Source organism: Moschus berezovskii, chromosome 1, assembly GCF_049115385.1.
Source record: "Moschus berezovskii isolate FMDL1 chromosome 1, NW_MosBer_1.0, whole genome shotgun sequence".
NCBI lineage: Eukaryota > Metazoa > Chordata > Mammalia > Artiodactyla > Moschidae > Moschus > Moschus berezovskii.
The window spans coordinates 7447774-7467462 of record NC_142460.1 but is presented as its reverse complement, the minus strand read 5'-3'; the positions used below and the strand labels follow the sequence as shown (position 1 = coordinate 7467462).

At 40.6% G+C, this 19689-nt stretch overlaps 1 protein-coding gene across 15 annotated transcripts in view; it reads right to left on the bottom strand.

Moving 5' to 3' along the window:
- TTC3 (tetratricopeptide repeat domain 3) overlaps nt 1-19689 on the bottom strand; it is a 126423-nt gene that overhangs the window by 79814 nt on the left and 26920 nt on the right. For 10 of the 15 annotated variants that reach the window (XR_016037151.1, XM_088835066.1, XM_088835075.1 and 7 more), the window contains 4 exons: nt 9302-9356; nt 2679-2867; nt 1296-1458; nt 311-356 (listed from right to left, as the gene is read on the bottom strand). Coding sequence is in view for 14 of the 15 variants with exons in the window: in XM_088835066.1 (XP_088691192.1) it covers nt 311-356; nt 1296-1458; nt 2679-2867; nt 9302-9356 (453 nt within the window). In the remaining variant the exon portion in view is untranslated. Of the gene's footprint in view, nt 1-310; nt 357-1295; nt 1459-2678; nt 2868-9301; nt 9357-17702; nt 19328-19689 lie in introns of those variants that run through there. The other 5 variants (XM_088835104.1, XM_055416285.2, XM_088835096.1 and 2 more) reach the window with 3 other exon arrangements.

Sequence of the window (19689 nt, the reverse complement as noted above, 5' to 3'; positions counted from 1 at the left end):
ATCTCTTCTTGAGATTTCCCTGGTGGTCCAGTGACCACGACTCTGCACTTTCAATTGCTGGGGTCCTGGGTTCGATTCCTGGTCAGCAAACTAGATCCCACATAATGTCACTAAAAATTCTGCATGCCGCAACTAAGATCTGGGGCAGCCAAATAAAAAAATATTAAAATCAGTAAAATAAAACTTCCTCTTGTCCTTCCATTTCCAACTTTATTGTGGTTGCTATTATATACTAAAGCATCAGACAGCAACTCAAACTCACAGAGCAAAACCACTCCAAGTAACAGCTACTGATATGATATTAACTCACCCGCTTTCACAGAAGGTTTTGACTGGATGACTAGTTGATGTTCGACCTATAAAAATGAACCACACACACACACACAATAATCAGTGGATTGGCAACACATACTTTAAAAGATTTTCACATTTCTTTTAGGCTGACAATAAGACTATCAAATTTAGGGAACTGAAAACTAAACCTAAGCAATTTTACACTTCCAGATGTTTTCAGTTTTAGAATTATGTCAACAAGATGCTACACAAACCTTACTTGACATCCCATTACATGGGATCATTGACTAGATGCAGCCACGTATAAATCTCAATCAGAGATGGTACCTGTCTTCGAGGAGCTCACAATCTGATAAACATGTCCTGTTGGATGATAACATCTGACAGTGAAAATAGGACTGCTGGGCTCAGCTTCATGAGACACTAACTACTCACAGAACAAAGAACAGGAAAGGACTCTACACTGAGTAAGGTAATTTCAGGCACTGGAGGGAGCAAAACGACTCAGGAGAGAAAACAAGGGCAGAATGAAAACCTGGAGTTCCCAGCCTGAACACTAATTTCTGATGTACCTATGTATACACACACATTCAGCATGCTACAGAATTAGCCACAACTTGGTGCAAAAACAAACAACTCTACTGAAGGGCCTTTTCTTTAGGAAATAACTATAACAATGGAGGAAGAAATTTAAAACTTTGTTTTAAAAGGTTTTCCTTCATTCAAAATTTCAAGAAAGCATATTTTTCTACAGAAGAATAAATAATTTGTTGCTATTTCAAATAAAAAATACAAAGCACTTATTACCAACTGGAATATAATACTAACAGAATTCTACATGAATACAAACGAAAAATTTAAGTGAGCTGACCAAGGTAACATAAAATATAAGTACAAATCTTCTGAGAACTGATTTATGGTCCTCCATTAATCAAAGAAACCCACCTTTGAAAGTTTTTAAGGGAATTCGACTGTAACCAAAAGAATCTTAGATGAAATACCTTGCAGGTCTTCTATTTGTTTTTGTAACTTTACATGCTGCTGAATTAGATCCTTGATTCCCTCAGGGTCATTTTTACAGAGTTTTTGAGCTTTTATGTTTGCTTGTAGGGCCCAGTCATATTCCCCCAGCATAGAAAGAGCAGCACAATAACGATAATGACCCTGTTCCAAAAAGATAAATTCATTTTTTTCTCAAAAATATAAAGCAAATTTAATGAAAAAATATTTTGCTTGAAAACTGGTTAGCTACTTGAAATGTTACACTATGATCCTCTCAATAAAAAATAAATGAAAATGTTAATACCTCTCAGGAAATAAAATTACCTAAAAGAGTTAAATGAAAAGCTACGAATAACAATTTTTAAAGACTGTAGAGATCAGTGTTTTTGCTTAAGACATTTTTGTATCCACCCCAAAGAAAACAATTCAACCTTTACTATATGTGTAAAAGACATTATTTTATGCCAAATAAAGTATAAAAGTAATTCATTATAAGTGAGTAACTTAATTTTTTTCAAAATATTTTTTTGGCAATAATAATCTCTAAGTCATTACATTCCCTACATTTTTTTTTTAACTTTAAACTTTTTATTTTGTATTGGGGTATAGCCGATTAACAAGGTTGCGGTAGTTTCACGTGAACAGCAAAAGGACTCAGCCATACATATACATGCACCCACATTCTCTACACTTTTGAAATCAAGAGTTTTAGAGCTAGAAGGAACAATCAGCTTGTGCAGTAGTTTTCCGACCCCTCTGAAGAGCATGGGCACAGATAAGGGGTGCATATATTACTCCCATCTTTCTTAATCAGCTTTTAATTATTTTATCTCTAAGTAGTACAGTCCTCGGTTTTAAGAAAATATCCAAAAACCACTGATTTACTCTTAATTCCAATGATCAGGTTGTTTCTTTTCTTTTTTTGCTACAGAATCATAGTTCTGGCTGGTCCCTTAATTTATGTGTTTTGGGAAATCTGTATCAAGCTTGAACATTTTAATCCAGAAAGTTAATATTACCAAAACTAGAGCTAACTCAGACAACCCCTCTTTTAGGTACCCCCAAACCAAACCCCCATTTTAGGCTTAATAGCTCCATTTAAGAAGTGATTTACAAGTGTGAGAGCATAGAACTGGCCTAATGCCAACATTTATTTAGAGACAAGCCAAAGAACTTGGATCTCAGGACTCCAGGTCCAGAGCTCTTTCCTCTTTACTACACATTTTATAAAGAACATTCTGATTCTATTAGAAAATATGAAATCAGAAATGAATGATCCTTTTAAGAAAGATGAGTTTTTCACTGAAAGCCACAAGAGAAAACCAGAGGACCTATGTTTACGTAGGTTTGGCGCATATATAACCCCACTTTGGTGTACCTACCCAATCAGAGAGGTCAGAGCATTTCCTAGGCAGGCTCTTCAGGCTCAGCTCAATGACCCCCAATTCAGACTGCATTTGGTTACACTCTGCTTTTCCTCCAAAGGCAGGAAGATAGATCTCACAGTTATGCAACAAGACCAAAATTCTATCCACTAAGCATAAACCGACCTCAAACTTTAAATAGCTGCACTAAAAAAAAAACAAAAAACAGCATAGGAAATTATGGGAGATTATAAACCTCACCTACTAAATTTGTAGAAACCACTTCATTTCTTTCTCTTTTCCACCCATCTTCTACTGGGTTCTTCCCCCTAAGCTCTGTAAAACCCAGTGTAACTTCTATCAGATGAGAAGGGAGTTTATTCAGATCTCTGTGCTGAGGTTGTGTGAATGAAGTGTCAACGAAAGGTATCTCAGAAAGTTTCTTGAACCCAACTACAACAGTTTGCTCTTCTGTGACATTCTCTCATTCTCTACCACACACACTGCTCATCTGCCTAGTATCTCTTCCTTCTTGGGTGCCATCACGTCACGATTCCACATAGTAATGCCTGCATCTCAACAAGGGCCGGCAGGGAAGAAGCGAAGCTGTGACTCAGGAGGCTGGCCAACAGAAATGCACCATTCACAGTAACTGAACCACAGGTGGGCACATGGCTCAGTCAGGATCAGTCTGAGGCACCCCACAGTTATACTATATAAATACTAACAGAGGCTCTCTTTCCACTAGAAAAGTTACTAGAAACTTTCCACTAGAAACGTTAACAGAACAGTTACTAGGATACCAGTTTGGAGCGCCCACTGTTTCAAAATGAAGCCGGGAGCCTATTCTCTAATTGCCACTTGTGATCAAGACAGATTAACAAGGACTGGATATACCCTCTTGCTTAAAAGTAAGACAAAGTACATGAAACAAAGTTTTGCTAGACACTGGATATCAGGCAACAGAAGAAAGTGATTCCTGAGAGATGGGAAACACAGAAAGCTCTCTGGTTGTTCCCACTTACTGCGGGAGTTTCTTAGCCACAGCACAGGCAGAAGGAACCCAGGGAGAGAACACAACCTCAGCGAAGACAGGAAAGCCAAGGCAGCACAAGTTCATGGAGCACAGGACCAGAGAGGACAGAGGACTCCAGAGATTTCAGAGGGTCCCCCTTGAGTCTCCAGCTGAGTATCAATCAGTACATGCACGTGCAGCCAGGGAAAGAACCACCTGAAAAGACTGAAAGGGAACAACAGGCAGCACTCACACAGGGCCAGGGGTAGTTCCTGTTCCCACCAACCAGAGCGGAGCAGTATTAAGTACAGCACTCAACAGAGTTTGGCCTCAGTTGTGGAGAAAAAATTAGCCCAAGAACAAATACCACTATGTCACCCAACAAAGCCTAAAACAGTACTCTGAAGAATCTGTTTTCCAAGTAGCTTTACTGCATCCCAAAACTCAAAAATATTTACAGAAAACAAAAAATATTAGGACCAAACAAGGTAAAATTCACAATGTCTGGCATCCAATCAAAAATTACTAGGTATGCAAAGAAGGCAAATGTGATCTATAATGAAGAGAAAAATCAATCCATTGAAAACAATCCAGAAATGACACAGATGACAGGATTAGCAGACAAGGACATTAAAAGAGCTCTAGATATATTTCATACGTTCAAGACACTAACGGAAAAATAGAATATATTAAGTAAAGAGATGAAATATATAAGAAATAAACTGAAGTTCTAGAAATGACTGCTATAGCATTCAGATGAAAACTAAATTAGATGGAAATAAAGGCAGATTAGACATAACAAAAGAATTTGTGGACTTTACACAGCAATAAAAATCTAGGTAAAATGGAACAAAGAGAGAAAAGACTAAAAGTGACACAAACAGGGAAGCACCACTGAGAAACATAAAGTGTACACAGATCTAAATCCAACCATGTCTGAACTACCACCCAACCATCCATGAGCCAGTAACTTCCCGCTTCTACTTATACCAAATCTGAGTGAGGTTTTGTCACTCCCAAACAAAAAGAGTCCTAACATACTCCTCAATATTAAAAAGACCTCGAGGACATTTGTGAAGCTATCGGTTTGTATCCTGTATAAATACACCAAAAGACAATGCACACAGAAATACCAACAAATATTTGGTGACTATACTGTAAAAATTCTCACTCTTTAGGATACAATGATCCAATGTCTCTTAAGCCTAAAAGTATGTGCAGGACTCATAAATCAACTATGCCTCAATGAAAAATAATGAAAAAATAAATCATTTAAAAATTAAAGTGTGTTTAGGACAATTCACATTGTACCAGTTTTCTCTGTCTGGAAAAAAGGAAGAAAAATTGGCCTGCCCTCACACAGAAATCTACAGACTACCCACCTATACAGGCTTATATCCTAGACTCAATAGACTCAGGTTCATAAATGGACTCTGATAAAAGAATGCACCTTGTATAGTCTACTTTGGTTTTTTAAGTTTAAAATATCCTTCAATGAGCACTCCTTTTTGGTAAAACAAAATGATAAATGACCTCAATATATAGTTACCAAATTTTCTGAATACTACTAAGGAGTTGTGTTTTTTACCTACACAAGTAACTTTTCCAACTATCAAAAAATTCAAAATTAAAAAAAAAAATAAGTGAACCCACATAAACGGTCAACTAATCTTTGACAAAGAAACAAAGACAATACAATGGAACAAAGACAGGCTTTTCAACAAATGATACTGGAACTGGACATCTACACACAAAAAAATGAATCCAGACAAAAATCAACTCAGATCACAGACCAAAAAATCCTAGAGGAAAGCACAGGGGAAAAACTAGATGACACTAGGTATGGTGATGAGTTCTTAGATACACCAAAGGTATGATTCATGAAAGAAATAGTTGATAAACTGGACTTGATTAAAATGAAAACTTACGCTCTGTGAAAGAAACATCAAGAAAATGAGAAGAGAAGCTCCGATCTAGGAGAAAATATTTGCAAAAAAAATACAGCGGATAAAGGGCTGTTATCCAAAATATACAGAGAACTCTTAAGAAATAAGAAAAACCAGTTAAAAAATGAAACAAAGACCTTAACAGACACCTCATCAAGGAAGATATACAGTGGCAAATAAGTATGTGAAAGATGCTTCACATCTCATGTCATCAAAGAAATGCCAATTAAAATAATAAGATACCACTATGGATCTATCAGAACAGCCAAAATTCAGGACACTGACAACACTAAATGCTCGGAGGATGTGGGGCATCGAGAACTCTCACTCATTGCCAGTGGAAGTACAAAATGGTATAGCTACTCTGGAAGACGGTGTGGCAACCATTAGTTCTTTAGTTTTCAAAAAAAAAAACAAACCAACAACATATTCTTATCATACGATCCAGCAATTGCACTCCTTGGTATTTACCCAAAGGAGCTGAAAATGTATGTCCCCACAAAAACCTGCATATAGATGTTTATAGTAGCTTTATTCATAACCGCCAAACTTTGGAAACAATCGAGATGTTCTTCAGTAGGTGAATAAACTGTAATATATCCAGACAATGTATTATTTTTCAGTGCTAAAAAGAAATACCTATCAAGCCTATGAAAAGACATGGAGGAAACTTAAATGCATATTACTAAGTGAAAGAAGCCAGTCTGAGAAGGCTATACATCGTATGATTCCAACTATATAACATTCTGGAAAAAGTAAAACTATGGGAACAGTAAGAAGATTAATGGCTGCCACAATTTTGGAGGAAGGATGGATAGGCAGATCAGAGGATTTCAGGGCAGTGAAAATACTCTATGAACCACAACGGTGAAACACAGGTCATTATACATTTGTTCAAACCCACAGAAAGTCCACTTAGGGAGTGAACCCTAAGACCAACTATGGACTTTTGGTGATTATGACATGTCCACATAGGTTCATTGGTTTTCACAGATGTATATCTCTGTTTGGGGATGCCGATAATGGGGGAGACTATGCAAGTGCGGGGCAGGGAATTTACAAGAAATCTCTGGACCTTCCTCTTAATTTTGCTGTGGACCTAAAACTGCTCTAAAACAGTCTTAAAAAAAAAAAGAATGAATATTTTGTTGATAAGTTAAACCAGGAATAAACATTCTACATAAAGTCTTCAATGTAAGAAAGTTTTTAATTTAAGACGTATGAAAGACAGCATACATATACAACATCTATCTAATGGAAGTTTTGCAAAAATAAACTAGACAGGAGGCAACATTCAAATGGTTAAGGATGAAAATATTCCAGAAATGCTGAAAGACATGAATCCTCAGATTTTAGAAACCAAGCTATCCCAAGTATGATAAATTTACAGAAAATTCCTCCCAGACACATTGCAATAAAATCGTCAAATGTTAAAGACAGTGAGATCTTCAAACACTTAGGAAAAGCAAAGATAACTTACAAAGGAAAAATAGCAGACTTGTCAACAGAGGCAAAAAAAAAAAGTCAAAAGAACACAGACTTAAACATCTACATTGAACATTATACCCTGCTTAATTACTATTTTTTTTTAAAGAAAGTTTTGGTACACTTTTTCTAAGTTGATAATAGACTGAACTAGCAAGTTACCTCTGGAAAATCAGTATCATGGTCTAGGTTTCAGTATTATAAACACTAGCATCCATTCATTCTGTAAGTAAATGTACACAGCACCTGCCAAATGCCAAGTTCAGTGATCAGCAAAGATTATGCTTCAACAGCAACTCATAATGAAAATGGCAACAAACAGATCATCTTCAAACAGAAGTCTATCCAATGCTGGATTCTCAGTTCATTTTTGTCTCTTACTTGCAATGACACCTTACACAAAGTCACTTTACCCTTCTGGGACTTAATTTCTTAATCTAGAAAATAAGGCATTTAAGAAGTGACTCCAATATCTGGATGCAGAAGTTCACCTGGAGAATTTTATAATCCCCAGACTCGGATACACTCCTAGGCCATCTGAATCATAATTTGGGGGCTCTAAAATTCTATGACTCTATTCATTCTGGTTTAAAAACAAATGTTAAACACTGTTTTTTAAATCTATAATTATTGGTAGCCAATAACTCATTTCAACTCATTCATTCATTAAAGATTTACTATGAGTGCCTGCTATGTGCTGGGCAGCTTATCAGGCAGGCGATTCAGAAATGAACCAAACAAAAAAACCTGTCCTTAGGGAGCTCACATTATACTAGAGCACACACAAATAAGAACACAACATAAACAACATACATATGTGCAATCGTGTTAAACGCTAAGAGGTAAAAAGATAAAGCAGAGAAAAATAAGCAAATGTCTAGGAAGGAGCAGGTTTGGCATTTTAGCAAGGTGCTCAGGGAAGGTCACTGAGAAGAGAACTTTCAGTGAAGAAGGAAAGGAAGTAAGGGAGCTCAGGCTCTGGGAAAGGCATTCTGATTCTCGGCAGAGGCAAGAGCAAGTACAAAGTGAGAGTGGCCCTGGTACGTGCGAGGACAGTGAGACAGCCCAGGGGCTGATCGAGTGGACAAAGGAGAGGCGAGCAGGAGAAACGATGGGTGGTTAAAAGCAAGACAGGGGGCTGATCAGATGGATCGTAGTAATAAATTTGATCAAATGAAAATACCACACTGATCCACTGCTTTATTAATGTATACTCAGGTATTTGCAGTTCTTTGTCATTAAAACCATACGGCAGTGACCAAGCTTGCACGTCTCACCACATACACATAGGCAAGAATGTCTGTGGAGTAACGCCCCTGGAATCAATTACAACACAGGCACATCAGAGCTCTCCAAGTTGGCTGTGACCAATTCACACCCCACAGGCTTATTGAGAGCTCCTGTTAGCAAACACACTACCAATACTCAGGACCATCAGTATCTAACTTTCACCAATTTGAAGAACCCAAACAATATCACTGTTTTTTCCACTTGTGGGTGTACATGTGGGTATGTTTGGAGGTTCTTTATTAGGCTCTCTTGGTTTCTATTTCTTTACAATTTTAATTACTAGGAAACGGAATAGTTTTTTTCCTGTCGCCCATTCAGGTTTTCTCATCTCTGAAGTGCTTATTTCATGGGCCCATTTTCTACTGAGTTTCTTTATTTTTGTTCTTCACATATTTTGAATGTGAATTTAAGTCCTATCAAGTTATTTCTGTTCTATATACGACAAACTATCTCCTCCCAGACTATAATTTCATTTATAGTGTTCCAACATACAGAAAATTTTAAGCTTGAGATAATTATCAGAGTTTTTTCCTTCTCTGACCTGTGCATGTATATAAAGAAACCTTTTCCCAGCTCAAGATTACAAAGCTAGTCTCCAGGCACTCCTGAATCTTAAGCATTTTCCACAGGCAGGTCCTTAATCCTTCCACAATGTGCGGATGCTGACCACCTCAACCACTCAGGTGTGCTCACCACCCCTGGGGCGGCCTGTCCCCAACAGACACGCTTGGCCCTTACCGCTGGGCAGCAGGTCCTCTCTGATTATGGAAGGTTCCCCTGCCACGCTCCTGAGCTCCATATAATTTCATCCACCACTTTTGCATAGTGATTTATATCCTATAAACAGACTTTTCACAAAGTTGTACAGCAATGTTTAGCCAAAGTAAAGCATAAAAGAAACCTACCTTTGTCCAGTTGTTCTTCAGAATGGTAGCTCTCTTTCCATCACCAAGTGCATTTCTAAAGGAAAAGGAAATAAAATACTCAAATTTTTCAAAGGGTGTTATATAGTGTGTATCTATGTGTACTCTAATTTTCCATATACAATCTAGTTTTTTATATTTTTAGTCTATATATGTCCATTATAGGAAATTTGGAAAATACAGAAAAGCAAAACAAAGGAAACAAGTCACCCAGAGTCACAATCACAATTACCCAAGAATAGCTACTTTCAATATTTCTGGAGTATTTCCTGCACACAACTATCTATATCTCACCTATCCCTAACTTATAATTACTCACATGAAGGTTTTTTTGGTACTGTGTGGAATTGTCAGCAAGACTTCTGATCTTGGAGAATAAAAGTCCCAGATATTTCACACAACACACTGGCTAAGCTATAATGGACAGAACATAAGTTGGGGCATGAGATTGAGTCCAGCACCATCACTAACTCTCACTGGGGTGGACAGGAAGTAATTAACCTCTTTAGGGTCACTTTCTCATCTGTAAGATGAGGCTAACAATTTTGGTTTTTCCTGTTTTCAGATTACTATGCTAAAAGCACAGTACACTGTAAACTGTCGAGTACTAAGGTCTAACACCTGGTCTCTCATAGTTTCCTTATAGTCAGTGGCCTCCTCTGCCCAGCTCAGCCACCCACCACCACCCTCCCAGGGAACTTCACCACTGCTCAAAACTGTTCAGAGCCCAAAAACACTAATTCAGGCATCCCACTCTTTCCCCTGATAGCATAGCTCCTTCCATCCTACTTATTCAACTATTCTTACTAGCTTCTCAGGGTGCTCACCTCACTGACTTATCCATTTTCTCTTTTTTTAATTTAACTTCCTTACTGATCTATCTTAAGATTTGCTGGTTCCTCATTTCATATTCCCATGCATACAACTTCATACTTCTTTGTCCCTATGTTTACATCTTGCTCTATGGCAAAACCCAATTCTGGATGAGCGTTGCTTCCTGCCTTCTCCAGGACCATATGTAGAGAGACAAGTACTACCAGAGAAAAAACACCAGGAGTACTACTTACTCAGGATTCCAACGACCCAAAGGGGCCTTCAACGATGTTAACCAACATTCTAGATCAGATCACTCTCTAATTTTGTTAAATGACTATTTCAAATCTTATGTCCTTTCCAGGACATCCCTGGTGGTCCAGTGGCTAAAACTCTGCACTTCCAATGCAGGGAGGCATGGGTGTGATCCCTGGTCAGAGAACTAACCCATATGCCTCGCAGAATAGTCCAAAAATCTTAGGTCCTTTCCTTCCAACTCCCCTTTCAGCAGATGAGCTCTGCTCCTATTTCAATGAGTAAACTGGACCTATCAAAGAGAACTCTCTCAGCCTAGCCCTCACTTTTCTCCTTTACACTGAAAGTTTCTTCCGCCTCCTGTGGCTGATCCCTCCACTTGTGCCATGTAACTACCCATCCTTAGTATCAATCATCCCTTCTCTCTCCTGTAAAATCAGACATTCCATTTCAGGAATCTACCCCATCAGTATGTTTTATTGTGGCAAAACATCATAATTTACCCCATGAAACATGTCAAATGTAAAACTCAGTGGTATGAAGTACATTCACATTGTCATGCAACTTCCTACTGACTTTTAATCTGCTCAGATCTCTCATCTTTTAAAAAGCAAATAAAAAATAAATAAATATCTTAAACCCTAAGCAAACACTGTTGGTAATCTACCCAGCAGCTACCTCCTCCTCTGACTGCTAGACACCTGTTGTGAGGGTCCACCTCTAAGACTTCAAGATAATTCCTAGTAAGTTTAAGCCAATCATCGCAAATCCACTCTCCAGAGTGGTTTAGAGGTACACAGTTTAGGTGTGACCCAGAACTAATGGGACTGCTCACTCTTAAGAAGAGATTACAGAAACAACCACAAAACAAAACAAAAAGATTACAAAGAACAAAAGTAGGTAACTTATTCTACCAAACAGCAATACCTACTACAAGACCATATATACATTTTTTTAAAGATAAAATTCAAAAGCTATCTAAAGATAAACGGCCTGACAAACAGAAAAGGAGACAGAAAACAGAAACAGATCCTTACGGATCCTGATGCAGTCACCCGATTTGCACGGCAAAGCTAACACCGCAGCGCATGGAGAAAACACACTCTGAAAAGACGGGCTGAGTTGGCTGAGGGGGTCTCTTCCATATCCCGGCAGGTAGCGCAGAGCCTGTGACAGAGATGCTTACGCATTCTTTATGCGTTCGAACACTGAGTGAACAAATGTGTCTCCCATATACACGTCGGAGGCAGAGCTGAGGCAACAGCACAAAAAAGTTGCAGGGGTGAGGGGGGGAGGCCTGCAAGCAAATGGAGAAGCCAGAAAGTCCTCCTCCTCCTCTATCATCCCCCCACCCACCCACTTCTTGAGCACTTGCTACATATGGGCATACAGGCGCTGTGTTATGGATGCAGTGTGGACAAACTGGACACAGCCCTGCCCTCTTGGGGCTAATATTCCTGTGGGAGACAGACAAAACAGAAATAAAAAACAAGCGATTTCCAAGCCATATGAAAGCCAATGAGGTGGAGAGAGTGAATTATCAGGAAAAAGGGTCAGGGCAGGCTTCTAGGAGGAGGTGATATTTGTGCTGAAACTCTAATAAAGGGAAGGAGGGGGCCCTGTGATGCCAGGAAAGAGCGTCCCAGGCAGAGAAGACAGAGTGTGCACAGGGTCTGGGGGGCAGAGGGCTGCGGGTGAGAGCGGACATCCCAGAGGTAGAGAGGAATGGGCAGGGACAACAAGGGTTCCTGAGTTGGAGGCCGAGGGCCTGTGAGGGTTGGAAGTGAGGGCAGAGGCCTATGGTCTCCAGCGCAGGAAAGAGAAACCAAGGGCTGTCTCAGCAGAGCCGCTCTGGACGCCTCAGGGCAGAGGTGAAGCTGGGGGAGAGGATCAGACCAGGGGAGGGCTTCAAAACAGGGGCCCAGGAAGCAAGGAGGGGCAGGATTGAGGAGGGTTGGCTATGCTGGGAAGCAGCCTGAGATGCAGGTAAGGCCAGGCTCTGGGTTACCTCAAGAGGAGCATGACTAGAGAGCAGTGAGAAGCAGTCTGAGCCCCACCCACAGGCTCCACAAGAAGGCGAGGGTGGGTGCAGCTAGGCACCCTACTCTGGCCATATCCCTCAGAGGCAGGGGGAGCCCCTCTCTCTTGCCCTGGGAATAGCAGCCCCACCAAGGCTAGCCCTGAAGTGGGGAAGAAGGGTGATTCTGGATCCAAAAACAAAGGCTAAAAGAAAAAAATAATAGGGCTGGGTCATCTGGACATTGACATGAACCTTGACCCCTACCTCATCCAAAAAACCACCTCCAGACGGATCATGGCATATCTCACGCATGTGTGCTCAGTCGAGTCCAACTCTTTGCCACCCCATGGACTGTAGCCCACCAGGCTCCTCTGTCCATGGATTCTCCAGGCAAGAATACTGGAGTGGGTTGCCATGCCCTTCTCCAGGGGATCTTTCCAACCAAGAGATCAAACCCATGTCTCTTATGTCGCCTGCATTGGCAGGCGGGTTCTGTACCACTAGCGCCACCTGGGGCTCCCCAGATGGACATAATCAGTCAAGCTTTTAGAAAACAAAGAATATTTTGCCAAGTAGGCAAAGATTATAATCAGAACACAAAAAGTGCTTACCATAAAGGGAAAAAATTGATAAATTGTAGTACGTTTAAATTATGACTTGCGTTCATGGGAAGAAAGCAAAAAAGGCAAGCCACAGAGCGTGAGAAGGCATTTGTAATATTCATATTCTGACCAATGACTCCTATCCAGAATATTTTTTAAAAACCTACTAATAAGACATTCAACTCAAAAGAAAAAAAAAAAAAAGACTCAAACAGGCACTTCACAAAAGAGGATATCTGAGTGGTCAATAAGCTATGAAAAACAAATGTTCAACTTAAACCTCATAAATTAACTTAAGGAAATGCAAATTAAAAGCACAGCACCGTATCACTACACACTCAGCAGAATGTCTCAATGAAATGACACAAAATAATAAGTGTTAGTGAGGACGTGGAACTGAAATTCTCATGTGCTGCTGGCAGGAGTGTAAAATGATGCAACCACGGTGCAAATTATGTGCATAGCTGATCATAAGCACACCCTCCTGTCCCAGCAATGCCACTCCTTTATTACATACTTAACAGAAATGAAGACATGTTCACAATGACACTATCTGTAAAAGTACCAGAAACCCCCAAATGCCCATCAACAATAGAATGGACAAAATGTGGTATATTCATGCAATCGATGACCACTTTACAACCACATGCAGCAACATGGATCCCAAACACAATGCTGAAAACCAGACATAAAGAGCACGCACCACATGGTTCTGTTTATACTGCACAAATCAGGCAAAACTAACCTACGGTGTCAGAAGTCAGGACAGGAGCTATCCTGGGGGAGGAAGTGGGCAGTGACTGAGGGGAACAAGGATGACTTCCGGGGTACTGGGGTTGTGATCTGCGTGCTGGGTATGGTGATTCGCGTCAGGAAAATTCAACCTGCACACGTATGAACTATACACTTCTCAATATGTGTATTAAAATTTTTCTTTTAAGGAGTACAAGAGTCATCCTTCAGCAGGAGGGGGTAATGTCCAGTGTGGTATCTGAATTACAGAAGCCCTCCTACCATCCTGAGGGGGTGGGCAGTCTGAGGTCCAAGTCACATGGTGGGGGCTGGAAAAAAAAACAAACCACCCAGGTCTTTGATGACATTGTCGAGTCACTACATACACAACCCTAGAACCATATTCTGGAACTCTTGGATCAAGTAAGTTTTCTTCATCATTTAAACCAGCTGAATAAGAGATCTCTATTATTTGCAGCCAAAATCACCTGAATACAATGGCAAACCTCTTCCGTCCTCTCTGCCCGAATGCCTTCACCAGCTGCCTGTGCTGGCTGCCTCCATCTCCTCATCCTCACTTCTCAGCCCACTCAGGTCTGGCATCTGCGCCAAGCTTCCCGCTGACAGCTCTCTCTAGGGAACTAGAAGGTGTCCACAGAACTAAACCCTAGTTCCAAAGGGCTTCCCAGCAACCGGCCCTGTTGGCCACTCTCTCACTCACTTCCAGGATCCTACACTGACTCCTCCTAGCTCTCTGGCGAACCTCGTAGGAGTCTCCTGTTCAGCTTCATCCTTCTCTAATCGACCACTTTCTCTGTCCCGCAAAACTCAGTCCCAGCTCCCCTTCTAATGTCAGCCCACACTTTCTCTAGACCAGCCAACATTACTACTACCTGGGGGGCTTCTAAAAAAGCCCGATGCCCAATTAAATGAGAACTTGGAGGGGTGAGTCGGGTGGATTTCTTCAAAGTGCCAGTGATTTCAATGTGCAGTAACAGTTCTGGACTTGGGAAGGGAAGGAGATGCTATTAACTGACTCTCTCAAACCACAACACCTAAGTACGTGAGAACTTTGAATGCCACAAAAGAGTTATCATCTTTCCCCCTTATTGCAAATCCTCACTTTCAGGGCCTGACCAGATCACAAAGAAATAGCAGCTTTACTCCCCAAGTTTCTTGGTCTCACAATGAAGCAACAAAAGCAGGATTCAGATGGAATGGTCAGTTACTGTCAAATATGCAGTGACTATTAATCACACATACATTTTAAATCAAAAGTTAGTGTCTGGAAGTAAAATTACATATGCTCTTTCATCCAAGTAAAATAAATTCTCATTAGGAATTTATCCTACATATCTATGTATACTTGCATCAGAGTGTAAAACACAAAAGGATATTACATAGCTTTTAAACTGGAAATAAGCTATGTTCTAATACAAACTAATGCATAGTAAAACACTACGCAGCCATGACTAAAAACTGGGGGAGATGTCAGTATTCACTGATGTGCAACAACTCCATTTAAATATCAAAAGAAGCAAGATGTGCAGCAGGGTATATAATATGCTCTTATCCATATTAAAACAAAAGACACATACATTATACTGAACCAAACGAAAATGCTTTATTCTGACTTATAAAAATGGCAACTTCATCTGGTTCAAAGTAGTAAGTGTTCATATAGGCATAAAATATTACAGAAATGCATAAGGATCTGAAGAAAGAGATTAGGGCAGGGGTCTCAGGTGGGCAAGAGTTTTCAGTTTATCCTTTTGTACTCTTTAATTTTTTATGATTTGCATTTGTTACTGTGTTTTAAAAGAGGGGTGCACCTCAAAGAAGACTGATAAAGTAACTGTTTCCTTCAAAAGCAAATTCAGCATTTTTTTAAAGCAAAATAGAGACCATACAAGTAAGAGAACAGAGTGAGGAATAATTTATCAACCAATACACACACTAAAAATGCCCCACATACACTAAGACTTTTGAAAACTCTCACAAAAACATACAATTTACTTGATTTACACCTCAGACCTCAATTCAGAAACACACACACAATCATTTAAAATCTAGCTGCCTGCTATTATTCACAAGTTGGGAGCTAATAGAAGGGAATACCATCTAAGGGTAGTTAAATACCAAAGGGTCAGAGTAAATACCAAGTTTTAAAATTCTATACTCTTAAGTAAATTTAAAATACCCGAGACTAAGGTTTTCCCTTTTCCAATTACATTTCCTATTACACAGTTATGGCAGAAAGTGAAGAGGAACTCAAAGGCCTCTTGATGAAAGTGAAAGAGGAGAGTGAAAAGGTTGGCTTGAAGCTCAACATTCAGAAAACGAAGATCATGGCATCTGGTCCCATCACTTCATGGGAAATAGATGAGGAAACAGTGGAAACAGTGTCAGACTTTATTTTTTTGGGCTCCAAAATCACTTCAGATGCTGACTGCAGCCAGGAAATTAAAAGACACTTGCTCTTTGGAAGGAAAGTTATGACAAATCTAGATAGCATATTAAAAAGCAGAGACATTACTTTGCCAACCAAGGTCCGTCTAGTCAAGGCTATGGTTTTTCCAGTGGTCATGTATGGATGTGAGAGTTGGACTGTGAAGAAAGCTGATCGCCGAAGAATTGATGCTTTTGAACTGTGGTGCTGAAGAAGACTCTTGAGAGTCCCTTGGACTGCAAGGAAATCCAACCAGTCCATTCTAAAAGAGATCAATCCTGGGTGTTCATTGGAAGGACTTATGCTAAAGCTGAAACTCCAATACTTTGGCCACCTCATGCGACGAGTTGACTCACTGGAAAAGAGTCTGATGCTAGGAAGGATTGAGGGTAGGAGGAGACGGGGACGGCAGAGAATCAGATGGCATCACCGACTCGATGGACATGAGTTTGAGTGAACTCCGGCAGTTGGTGATGGACAGGGAGGCCTGGCGTGCTGTGGTTCATGGGGTTGCAAAGAGTCGGACATGACTGAGCGACTGAACTGAACTGATTACACAGTTTATTCCATCCCACCAAAGAATTCAAATTTCCACACGCAAGTCCCACTGAGAATGAATTAAACAGTAACCCTAATCATCTACCTTGTATAACTATTGCAACCACAGAGGCTATAGATGCCTGACTGCTTTTTCTAGATTCTGCTCTAATCTGAAAATTTCAAATTACCTCAATTAAAAGCATCACTCTAAGATACCCTCGACCTCTTAAATTCTATTTAAAACGTGGACTTACAGAGGACCGGAAGATAAAGGACATCTCATCCCAGCCAGGCACTCTGGGATATACCACACACAGGCTCAGCGTGAAGGACTGGCAGGAAGGAGCATGAGCCCACCCTCCCCTCCCTCACCCCAGCCCTGTTCCATGGGTTTCCTGGAGCTGCATACCTCCTGAGAACGCTAAGGGTTCTGACTGGCTCTTGGCCTCACCTGTATCCACCCAAAGGTGGTCAGATTTACAAACTGACTATGTGGCATTAAAACCTCCACCACCACGCTGACCATTTCTGAATGAAACATTTTCCCCACAAATACCTCACCTCAGGCTCCCAGCCAAACTGGCCTTAAAATATTTGTATTTCACTTACTTTATCCTAATGCTTGGTGTTTCATCTTATGTGCATTGTTAATTACACTGTGTATCAAATATACATAACAGTACAGAGAACAGTATTAACATAATCAATACCCATGTACCGGCTTAGCAAGACCTTAATATTTTGCCATATTTACTTCAGATCTTCTTGCCTGGTTTGTTACAGGTGACATGCATTGTGAACCATCTTTCCCAGCTCCAATCCATTCTCCTCCCTCCCTCCCCAGAGACAGCCCCTGCACTGGTATTTTAACATGCCCACGCACTTCAAAGTCAGTTAACACATACTACGTATTAATTATGCATATGCATACCATTTTGCACATTTCAAAACATCATATAAATGGCATCATACCGTACAAATCATTCTCCAACTTGCTTTTTCACTCAACATTGCATTCATTTTAACTGCTGCACAGAATTCCATTGTATGAATATACCAAAATTCATTTTATCCATTCCCCTACAGATGGACTTTTAGGCTGTTTCCATTTCTTTACTCTTAACCACAACGCTCTAATGAAGGCTTGCACACATCTTCTCGGGTAGCCCAGAAGCGGGCAGGAGAGTACACGTCTTCACCTTGCCACAGTGACTGCACCGATTTACACATTTCTCTGGCCGAGCATGAAAGTTTCCTTTGTTCCACATCCTCTCAAACACTTGGTGCTATGAGGTTTTAAAATGTTTGCCAATCTGATGGGTACGAAAGAGAGACTCACAGTTTTTAATCTGCATGTCCTGTAAGGATAATCATGTTCATTGACTATTTAGATCATTATTTTAATTTTTTTCAACTTTCACATTGCCGTTTGAGCCTATCATCCCTGTGCATGGTGATTAATTGTAGAGACTGTGCATCCACCTGGGTTCACACCCACCCAGTGAGTGTCTGAGGACACTGCTTGACCGCCCGGGGCCTCGGGTTCCTCATCTAGAAAGACCCGGCAGCGCCCATCTCACAGGGCTGGGAGGGTTTTATGAGTTAACACAGGAAAAGCACTCACAACAGTGCCAGGGAGGCTGGATGCTTCACCCTCAGCTGCTCAGCCAGATTCCCCTGACAGATCTACCAGCCCTCAGAGACGAGGGCTTCAACACCTCTCAATCCTGGCAACTCAGCTAACTGGCATGGGTGCTCCTGGGTCAAGGGCGCATCTGAACTGCTGGCAGTGTGTTCCTTTCTGAAATCATATCCTCTATTCACTTGATAAGGAGTTACGTGCATTGCAGATTCAGGAAACATTATCCCTCCGTTACTGAGCAAGTCATGTAAATAACAAGGTGGGAAACACCAGTAAAAACCAGGGTGGCATCATGCTTCTGACATTTAACAAGCATCCAGCAGATACTGGTGATTGCCTAACAAGGAAATGCTGCTGACCTGCCTCTACAGGAAACTGCTATGGTGCTGACCCACAAAGCTAGACGGTCAGCTGGGAGGTACAAGGATGGATGCACCTTACTCTTGACCTTGACCTCACCAGGCTACCTGGCTTCTGTATTTCTGCCTTGATGCACCTCCTTCAGAGCAGAATTTTAGCAGGCTCCTGCTTGAGTGTCTAGCATTCAACATTCACAAAAGAAGGTAGAAACCCCTCATTTGCCTCTCAGCTTCCAAGGAATCCCCTATGCAGAGGGGATGACCTTTGACCCACTCTAAAGTTTCAGACAGGCGCCTCGATTTTCACAAGAGGCTAGCCAAGTTGCCAGCCAACCTATTCACCTTGAGAGCATACAGAATGGCCTTCAAACAACAGGATATCTACAAGTATGGACCTAGCCAGAGGCAATAACCTATAAAGACATGTGCAGCCCATTTCTTGCCAGAACCAGTTGAGGACAGTGGTACTGATGGAAGACTGTGTCAAGCCCATCCATTCCTCTAGACTAGATAGCCTCGGTTATCCACGGCTTAAGCCATTTAAAAGCTGGATAACGTTAATACAGCGGTATTCTCCGAGGAGGTGATTTTTTATTTTCTTCTTTTTACGCTCTTGTATTTTCCAAATTTTCTACCATGAGAAAGTGTTCTGTTTATAATAAAAGAAAAACATAAATGTTATTTTTGAAAACTGTATACTTGGAATACACCATACTCCCCACTCCCACACTCCAACATAAGTACTCTCCCTGAAAAACAACTGATAGCAGACTCTCTGCTTTTGTAAGAACCTTAATCTGAAAAACTATTAATGAAAACCAAAACTGCACTCTCAGGGTGTTTCTTTTGTTCTGAACAGGAATGCTGCTGAGACTGTTCTCTACCCCATCACTCAGTCCATATTACTTGTAAACCATATAAGAAATTTCTTCCGGAACTCAATATCAGGAAAACAGTT